This window comes from Engraulis encrasicolus, chromosome 12, assembly GCF_034702125.1.
Source record: "Engraulis encrasicolus isolate BLACKSEA-1 chromosome 12, IST_EnEncr_1.0, whole genome shotgun sequence".
NCBI lineage: Eukaryota > Metazoa > Chordata > Actinopteri > Clupeiformes > Engraulidae > Engraulis > Engraulis encrasicolus.
The window spans coordinates 15,805,488-15,815,832 of NC_085868.1; the positions used below are offsets into that span (position 1 = coordinate 15,805,488).

Genomic DNA, 10,345 nt, shown 5'->3' on the forward strand with positions numbered 1-10,345 from the left:
GTGGGTATATGAGGTGCTTTTCAGCATGCGCATCTTTCGTGGTACGCCAGACCCACTTAGAGTGTTTGTTGCCAAAAAGCTCAATCTTGGTCTCATCTGACCAAAGCACAAAGTCCCAGTTGAAGCCCCAATACCGCTGGGCGAACTCCAGACGTTTGCGTTTATGATTGTGGGTGAGGAAAGGTTTTCTCCGTGCATGCCTCCCAAACAGCTTGTTGGCGTGTAGACAGCGCCTGATGGTTGATTTGGAGACTTTGTGACCCCAGGATGCTACCATTTGTTGTAATTCTGTAACAGTGAGCTTTGGAGATATTTTGATTTCTCTTACCATCCTCCTCACTGTGCGTGGTGGAAAAATAAACTTGGGTCCTCGTCCAGGCTTGTTTACCACTGTTCCAGTTGTTTTGAACTTCTTAATTATTCCTCTCACAGTAGATATGGGCAGCTGCAGTTGAGTGGCAATCTTCTTGTAGCCTCTGCCTGACCTGTGAAGGTCGACGCACATCTGCCTCACTTGTATGCTGTGTTCCTTTGTCTTTCCCATGTTTAAGAGTGGATAAGAGAAATGGCCTCGGTGTCACGTCATAGTTATACCCCAGGGAAACAGGAAGTGATGAATTACTAATTAAATGTTCCTACATACTCTGGTAAACTTTGTAAACTACTGTAGAAATGACAGAAATGCTTCAATTATATTTATTTCCTGGGAATTGTTAAGGGTGCCAATAATTGTGGAACAGGTGATTTAATGAAAAATAATTATTTTTTAGTCAGGGATTTTTTTTATTTTCCTACAATTCATTTGAGTTGAAGGCTACATTTTCCTACAATTTTCAGTGTGACAGTATTCTTCTGCAATAAACACTGAATTTATTTTAAGGCTTTTAACACATCTCAACCAGGGGTGCCAATAATTATGGAGGGCACTGTATGAAAGTTTATTTTTTATCATTACATTATGGGGAAAAAATGAACTTTAACACAATATGCTAATTATTTTAGAAGGACCTGTATATGTATATTTCAAATAGAGTTGTATCCAGTGTAGGATAAGTTCATTTTCCACAGGAACTAGTTCAAAGTTCAGTTCACACATTTCAAAATGAACTAGTTTGTTCATAGTTCATTATTGTTCATAGTTAATAGCTCATTTATAGTTTCCAAAAATGAACTAGACATAGGCCTAGTTCTTTTTTGCGAGAGATGGCGAGCTACATTGACAAAGCCTATAAAACCACTCAGGCATTCAGTTTTTATCAGATCAGTGAAAATATATGTGTTAGATGTCATTTTATGTTCTTTTGAAATGTATTTGGCTGGGGTTTCACCTGAATACTAAGGAAATGTGGCACCCTATTAAACAAAGGCACATGCGTTTACAGGCACCAGAATGAACTAGTTCATAGTTCGTTCATCATGCAGTACACAGTGAGCGTTCAGTTCAAATTCCCCCAAATTATGAATTAGTTCATGAACTATAGTTCATTGAACTAGTTAAGGTACAACACTGGTGGTATCGGTATCGGCCGATACTGCACAGCCAGGTGTCGGGGCCAAAAAATGGTATCAGAGCAACACTACTCCTTAGTGAAACAACATGCCCGAACAACGCACAGTTCAATTACAACACCAAACACAGATGTAAAACTTGATCATAGTACTTTATTTATAAATATAGAAAACAACACACACACACACACACACACACACACGGGTAAAAAGAATCAGTGCTCTCTAGACTTCAGTTGTCTCAGTGTAGGAATGATGTCATCTATCCTCTGCACATCTGAAGAAAAGAAACAATCACCAGTTTAAGAAATTGGGGTTCTTTGTCATCTGTCGAAGTATACCAAACATTGACATTTACTATAATAACAATGTTTTATTTACAATCTCTCGGGTTTATCATTAGGCTCATTGTAACTAGGGCTATAAATTAATTGTATTCATCACTAGTGAATTTGACAAGTAGAGATTTGTGTCCCAGCCTTACCCAGTGTTTGCAGTAGGCCCAGCTTTGTGTGTGTGTCTATCTGTGTGCGTGTGTCTATCTGTGTGCGTGTGTCTATCTGTGTGTGTGTGTGTGTGTGTGTGTGTGTGTGTGTATCTGTGTGTGTGTGTGTGTGTGTGTGTGTGCGCGTGTGGTCAGGCAGCCTTACCGAGTGTCTGCAGCAGGTCCAGCACCAGAGAGTGGAACGCAGGAAAGAACTCCTCATGCTCCTGCAGCCTCACTATTATACTGCAACGCACGCACGCACGCACGCACGCACGCACGCACGCACGCACGCACGCACGCACGCACGCACGCACGCACGCACGCGCACACACACACACACACAAATAAACAAACAAACAACCCTAACGTAAACAAACAGCGGAACACATGGCTTATTCTTTTCAACTGCACTTCCACCTGCTCCCCACCGGGGGGCATGCGGGGCATATGACACACAGAGCCGTATATAGAGATCTCTATACGGCTCTGATGACACATTTCAGTATTCCATTGCAATCTGGTTGGTGATTTCATTCACAGCAAATTACAGTCAGAAGGCACTCATCACAGTCACTGTGCTATGTTTAGTAGTTAGAGCAAACATCTAGCAGAGTAAGATAAATCAAGCCACACATTTCAGGGATCCATGTGATGTCAGGTGAACGCCCCTTGGGTTAGGAGGCCTTTTGGAGACTTCAGGTTGAGAATAAATGGAGTTGCCTTAGCGGGGAACTCCACTTATTCTCAACCTACAGTGTACCTATTCTCAGCCTACAGTGTGTGTGTGTGTGTGTGTGTGTGTGTGTGTGTGTGTGTGTGTGTGTGTGTGTGTGTGTGTGTGTGTGTGTGTGTGTGTGTGTGTGTGTGTGTGTGTGTGTGTGTGTGTGTGTGTGTGCACCTGTTAATATTGTGCATCTGCAGCAGTGTGTGTGTGTGTGCGTAGCTGTCTATATCATGTGTCTCTGCAGTAGTGTGTGTGTATGTGTGTGTGTCCGCGCACAGACCTAGATTAACCTAGACTGGCAATGGGCGGTTCTAGCCAGTGGCAGCTTTTCGGATTGACTGGGCGCAGCCATCTTTGCTTTTTTCGCGCCCTGTGGGCTCCTCCCACAGACATAGCTCCGCCTAGTGAAGACTATCGCAGCTGTGAGCCATAGGAATGCATACGATTTCAAACGGTGATTACGTTATCAAAGTGGGTTTCAATCATTTTTTGAAAGATTTTGGCAAGTCGTAACGTCTAAATTCTCACTCCAGGAATGAAATTACCCTCACTACCACCAAACGTTTTATTAGAGAGCCAGAAGCTGAGCGGTCTTGCCAGATCGGGCGGTTTCCCGCCCAATCGGGCCCTTGAGGAAGGCGGTCTGTGGGTAAAAATGGGCAAAAATAATCAGTATCATCTGGCAACCCTGAACCCGACTGAAAAAAACACTGACGTATACGTCAGTGGAAAAAACCATCGGTGCATGACGTCATTACGTAATTACGGGAGTCTTCACCAAGATGGCGGACTACGATTCTGAGGCTCTGAGAAATCCAAAAATTTCGGGGCATTGCCAGTCTAGGTTAATCTAGGTCTGTCTGTGTGCGCGCCTGTCCATGTCGTGCATCTGCAGCAGTGTGTGTGTGTGTGTGTGTGTGTGTGTGTGTGTAGCTGTCTATATCATGTGTCTGCAGTAGTGTGTTTGTGTGTGTGTATGTGTGTTTGTGTATGTGTGTGTGTGTGTGTGTGTGTGTGTGTGTGTGTGTGTGTGTGTACCTGTCTATATCGTGCGTCTGCAGCAGTGCGTGTGTGTGTGTGGAGCTGTCTATATCATGTGTCTGCAGTAGTGTGTTTGTGTGTGTGTGTGTGTGTGTGTGTGTGTGTGTGTGTGTGCACCTGTTAATATTGTGCATCTGCAGCAGTGTGTGTGTGTGTGTGTGTATGTGTGTACCTTTCATGTGTCTGCAACAGTATGTGTGTGTGTGTATGTGTGTACCTTTCATGTGTCTGCAGCAGTGTGTGTGTGTGTGTGTGTGTGTGTGTGTGTGTGTGTGTGTGTGTGTGTGTGTGTGTGTGTGTGTGTGTGTGTGTGTGTGTGTGTGTGTGCCTGTACCTGCCTATATCGTGCGTCTGCAGCAGTGTGTGTGTGTGTGTGTACCTGTCTAGTTCATGCGTGTGTGTGTGTGTGTGTACCTGTTTATGTTGTGCGTCTGCAGCAGTGTGTGTGTGTGTGTGTGTGTGTGTGTACCTGTCTATATCATGCGTGTGTGTGTGTGTGTGTACCTGTTTATATTGTGCGTCTGCAGCAGTGTGTGTGTGTGTGTGTGGAGCTGTCTATATCATGTGTCTGCAGTAGTGTGTTTGTGTGTGTGTATGTGTGTGTGTGTGTGTGCGCCTGTCCATATCGTGCATCTGCAGCAGTGTGTGTGTGTGTGTGTGTGTGTGTACCTTTTATGTGTCTGCAACAGTGTGTGTGTGTGTGTATGTGTGTGCCTATTGTGTGTCTGCAGCAGTGTGTGTGTGTGTGTGTGTGTGTGTGTGTGTGTGTGTGTGTGTGTGTGTGTGTGTGTGTGTGTGTGTGTGTGTGTACCTGTCTATATCGTGCGTCTGCAGCAGTGTGTGTGTGTGTGTGTGTGTGTGTCTGTACCTGTCTATATTGTGTGTGTGTGTGTGTGTGTGTGTGTGTACCTGTACCTGTTTATATTGTGCGTCTGCAGCAGTGTGTGTGTGTGTGTGTGTGTACCTGTCTATATCGTGCGTGCGTGTGTGTGTGTGTGTACCTGTACCTGTTTATATTGTGCGTCTGCAGCAGTGTGTGTGTGTGTGTGTGTGTGTGTGTGTGTGTGTACCTGTCTATATCGTGCGTCTGCAGCAGTGCGTGTGTGCTGGGGGCTTCCGTGCCGGCTGCCATTTTGGCCACATGGTTGACGACCTCACTGGGCGGGGCCTTGTCATCTGCGAACAGGAAACATTACATTACACTAGAGTAAATGATTACATTACAATAAAACAGAGAGACGTGTGAGGTAGAAGAGAGAGGGCAGGGGGGCGCTGTGGTGCAGCGCGCTAAGCCCCCCACATTTGGGCTTACAATGCCCACAGGGATTCCGGTTCGAATTTGGACGGGGTCATTTCCCAGACCTGCCCCATCTCTCTCCCAATCGTTTCCTGTCTACTCTCACACTGTCCTATACTAATAAAGGCCAAAAAGTCCCACCAAGAGAGAGGGACGTCAGACTTGTAGCCAAAAGATTTCGGGTTCGACGCCTGACCCGCCAGGTTCGTGGGGGGAGTAATCAACCAGTGCTCTCCCCCATCCTCCTCCATGACTGAGGTACCCTGAGCATGATACCGTCCTGCCGCACAACTCCCTTTCGGGCTCCATTGGGGACTGCCCCCTTGCATGGGTGAGGCATAAATGCAATTTCGTTGTGTGCAGTTTGCAGTGTGTACACTTGTGTGCTGTGGAGTGCTTTGTCACAATGACAATGGGAGTTGGAGTTTCCCAGTTGACCCTCTGCTTTTTCGTTCTGAGGTGGACAGGCGTACCGAGGTTGAGGATGAAACAGAACGACACGTGAGCTGGAGGAGAGCGGTTGAAGATAATATACCGAGGTTGAAGATGAACCAGAGAGACGTGAGGTAGAAGAGAGAGAGGTGGAGAGACGTGAGGTAGAAGAGAGAGAGGTGGAGAGACATGTGAGGTAGAAGAGAGAGAGGTGGAGAGACATGTGAGGTAGAAGAGAGAGAGGTGGAGAGACGTGTGAGGTAGGAAAGAGAGAGGTGGAGAGACGTGTGAGGTAGAAGAGAGAGAGAGGTGGAGAGACGTGTGAGGTAGAAGAGAGAGAGGTGGAGAGACATGTGAGGTAGAAGAGAGAGAGGTGGAGAGACATGTGAGGTAGAAGAGAGAGAGAGATGGAGAGACGTGTGAGGTAGAAGAGAGAGAGAGGTGGAGAGACGTGTGAGGTAGAAGAGAGAGAGGTGGAGAGACGTGAGGTGGAAGAGAGAGAGGTGGAGAGACGTGTGAGGTAGAAGAGAGAGAGGTGGAGAGACGTGAGGTGGAAGAGAGAGAGGTGGAGAGACGTGTGAGGTAACAGGAGTTAATTTTCGAGGGCCGTTCGATGCAGCCTAGGTGACGTGTGAGGTAGAGCAGTGGTTCTTAACCTGGGGTGCGGGCACCCCCTGGGGGTGCGCCAGAGATTTCAGGGGGTGCACGGAATTCTGTTTGTGTTGAGGTTGTGTCCAAAACATTATAATTAGGCCAATTCGAAACCACATTTAAACTTGATTAAAGTTTGGGTTGGGGGTGCGCGGCTTGTCTTGGTCACAGGTAAGGGGGTGCGTGATGAAAAAAGGTTAAGAACCACTGAGGTAGAGGAGAGAGGCAGAGAGACATATGTACCGAGGTTGAGCACGTCTCTGAGGTTCCTCATGGCGTTGGTGATCTCGGCCAGGCGCGTGTAGACCTCGTTCATGCGTGGATACACGCCCCTTAGCGACGACACGTCAAACAACTTCTGGAAGTGCGTTACCATGGAAAGCAGCGTGTTCTTGGTGGGACTGCACAGCACCTGCAACAACCAATCGAAACGGACAATCACCACACATGACCACAATGCCATTCATTTGAGAACAAAAGACGCCATAACAGACAATGCCAGAACTTCACTGACCCACATCAACAACACCACAACCTCAATAGATTAACCCATTGTGTCCTGGAGCGACATATACGCTGCATTCAGGTTCTTGAGATTCGAGCGGTTTTATTAAAATTGTGGGTAGGTTAAAGCTGAATGAAAACATTCTAGTGCAAAATGAAGGTTCAAGCCTTTAAATGCAACTTATTTCGTATTTGTATGTGCTTCAGAGACTGAGATATTTAGGATTTGAAAGGGAGAGGGCACCTTTTCCCAAAAAGGGCATAGGCTAAAATGGGTTAAACAAGAATGGCTAAAATGTACATTTTGCAGCTACAAATGTCTATTTCTGGACATTCAAAATGGCAGACAACAGAGAAGATCCCTCTTTTCATGCATGAAAAGAGCTATTTTCCCATACATACTGAATACTTAAAAGTTGGTAGTGGTGCTAAGTATTCATGAAATAGGTAACATTTGTAAATGGGCAGCATCACTTCTGGAAATCAACTGCTACAAATATTACACGGTGCACTTTTAAGAACAAAAGACCCCCAACCTCATTAAACAATGCCATCACTTCACGGACCCACATCTATAACACCACAACCTCAACAGACTCCTTCAACAAGAAAATGCTAATCTTGTTTCCATGATGACTGGCTAGTAAGCCCTGTACCTAATGGGATGCTAGTTGCCATAGTTGCAACCTTCTAGCTGCTATGGTGACGAGCTCAGAGGTACTGGTAGTACTGCAGTGACAAGCTAACATACCAGTTAGCTAGCTACTATACTGTCTATTTTGAGATGTTGGTTGCCGTGGTGACGGAAGTGGCCGTTACCTTATCTGGGGGCGTGGTTTCCTCCAGGAGTGTATCCACCAGCAGCTGCAGCTGCTCCACCCTCACCCCCTCCTCACACACACCTCCTCCTCCTCCTCCTGCTCCTCCTGGTCCTCCACACACACCGCCCTCCTGCCAGGGGAGCAGTCTCTTCACCAGCCGCACCAGAGAGCCATGCAGCTCCTGATGAACACACAAACATGCACACGGGTCAAAGACGTGCAAAATGAAATTGTCATTCAGTGTAACGGATGCCTTCTGCTGACTGTAACTGTAAAAAACATGACTCTTTTTATTTATTTATTGTTACAGGGAATTCATGAAAGCCTCGGCTGTCATCCATTCACTTGAAACAATTTAAAAATCATGTTTTTTTGCAGTTACAGTCGGCGGAAGGTGTCCGTAACACTGAATGACAAAGACGTCTTTGACCCACACACGCATAGTCCGGAAGGCACAAAGATACCTGCATTAACGGTTGTGAATGTACAGGCACAAAGACACAAGTATGGAATAGCGGCCGACGAGGTGTACCGATATCAAGGGAAATAATGTACGAGGCGGAGCATTCTAAACAGTCCGGCGCAGCCGAAGGGCTGCTCGTTTTGCTTAGTCCATTTTCCCTTGATATCGGGACACCTCGAAGGCCGCTATTCCGCTTATCACCCGGTTACCAGCATTTAAGTATTTATTTATTTATTAATTAATTTATTATGTTGATCTAAGGCTTCGTGAGAAAGTAGATTCACCACTGCGCTTGGTACGTTGCTATGGGCACCACTTCCTAATCTAGTGAGACGCGCCTCTATCGGAGGCATGTAAGGACGTGCGCAGAATGTTGGGGTGACTTGACAACCAAATGCGATAGAATTGACGACTGGGTTTTTGACTTGACAACCAGATGCGAGAGAATTAGTAACGGGGTCTTGACTAGACAACCAGATGCGATAGAACTAATGACGCGGTCTTGACTAGACAACCAGATGTGATAGAACTAGTAACGGCACTTCGCCAGAAAGTTAGAAAAGAAGCAACTTGGATGCCCGCACGCCCGCATGACATCATAGGTGTCCTGCTACTGGGGAATAAAGGACACCTGCTCAGTCAATCAGAAGACGTTCCGTCTGCTCACTGGGTGATAAAACGCGTTGTTGAACGAGTTATAATCACTTTTGTCTCTTGTCTCCCGCGACTCGATACAAAGTCAATTACTTCCGTCGCTTGAATAGCTTATGTCGCACTTGGTCTCTTCGTGCCTTCAGACGTAGTAAATAGTTAGCTCCATGGCCAGATATGAAACTCCTGCACTTTTCGGAGTGAGGAGTTTGCACATATGAAATCCTTTTTGGATTTTACGTTTCGACTTCAACAGTCTTCATCAGATCAGTTGATCAGTCGAAATGTAATCCAGCCCTGAAATAATACAACAACAAAAACGATTTTAAGTATGCAGACTCGTCACTCTGAAAATCACTGTCAGCCTGAGGTGTCCTGCACCTGCTACATCAGGTGTCCTGCACCTTTTCCTGGAATGGGCACAATCTTCACCCTCAACATGAAACCCTTGCTCACCTTCAAATTGGATGTGCGTGAGATTGCACTTGGATTCATGAAAGCCCTTGCTCACCTTGAGTGCTGCCAGCTGGTCCAGCCAGAGCTCCAGGGTGGGCAGGATGCTGCTGCTGCTCTCCCCCAGTAGGGAGGCTGCGTCCTGGGCATGATGTCGGCTGGGGGGCTGCCGCAGCAGCTGGGCTGGAGCTCTGGGACTGCTTAACAACGCACTCACATCACGCAGGACCTGTACACACACAGACACAATCGCGTACACACACACATTCATGCACACAGACACAATATACGCGCGCGCGCGCACACACACACACACACACACACACACACACACACACACACACACACACACACACACACACACACACACACGCGCATGCACAGGCACATACACATGCAGACGCGTAAGCACATGCACGCGTGCACACACACACACAAGTACATATGCACACACACGCACGATATACGCATGCACCCACAAACACGCTCACACACACGTGCATGCATAGACACATACACATGTAGACACGCATGCACACACACGCACACACACGTATGCACACAGAGAATACATATAGACTATTAATACACATAAAAGTATATGCATGTATGGTTATGCAATACATGTATACATCTCACCACTAGTGTAAAAAAAGCATAAATGCACATGGTTAAGTAAAGGGTCAGCAACATTGGCACAGAACAACCTTCCCCATATGACTATTCATGTGTGTGTGTGTGTGTGTGTGTGTGTGTGTGTGTGTGTGTGTGTTACCTTCTCCAGTTGTGTGGTGTCTGTATAGTACGTGCGTGCACACTTTCTGCAGTTACAGGCAGTTTGCCTATATAGAGAAGGAGATGCCACTTGTATCCTTGAAGAGGCTGTAGACCACTAGCATTTTTTGGTATTTATGTAAAAGACACATTATTGCTTCTTTAACATTGTTTGGGGTGCTGTATTGTTTTCTCAATAATGACTGGTCTTCCCAAATAAACGAATCAAACTGTGTGTGTGTGTGTGTGTGTGTGTGTGTGTGTGTGTGTGTGTGTGTGTGTGTGTGTGTGTGTGTGTGTGTGTGTGTGTGTGTGTGTGTGTGTGTGTGTGTGTGTGTCTACCTTCTCCAGCTGTGTGGTGTCGGCCTCCTTGACTTTGCTCTTCAATGTTGGAAGCAGCTGATTCACATCCTCAACACCCAGCTCAACACACACCGACTGCAGACACACACGCACACACGCACACGCACACGCACACGCACACACACACACGCACACACGCACACGCACACGCGCACGCACACGCACTGCATTGTTA

General features: G+C 46.5%; 1 protein-coding gene across 1 annotated transcript in view; it reads right to left on the reverse strand.

Moving 5' to 3' along the window:
• Positions 1 to 1,642: 1,642 nt before the first annotated feature.
• Positions 1,643 to 10,345, reverse strand: part of cep70 (centrosomal protein 70) — a 28,322-nt gene continuing 19,619 nt past the window's right edge. The window contains exons 11-17 of the mRNA XM_063211702.1: positions 10,150 to 10,245; positions 9,092 to 9,262; positions 7,465 to 7,647; positions 6,385 to 6,553; positions 4,832 to 4,937; positions 2,160 to 2,239; positions 1,643 to 1,786 (exon numbers count right to left, since the gene is read on the reverse strand). Coding sequence (XP_063067772.1) covers positions 1,725 to 1,786; positions 2,160 to 2,239; positions 4,832 to 4,937; positions 6,385 to 6,553; positions 7,465 to 7,647; positions 9,092 to 9,262; positions 10,150 to 10,245 — 867 coding nt within the window. The 3' untranslated portion in view covers positions 1,643 to 1,724. The remainder of the gene's footprint in view (positions 1,787 to 2,159; positions 2,240 to 4,831; positions 4,938 to 6,384; positions 6,554 to 7,464; positions 7,648 to 9,091; positions 9,263 to 10,149; positions 10,246 to 10,345) is intronic.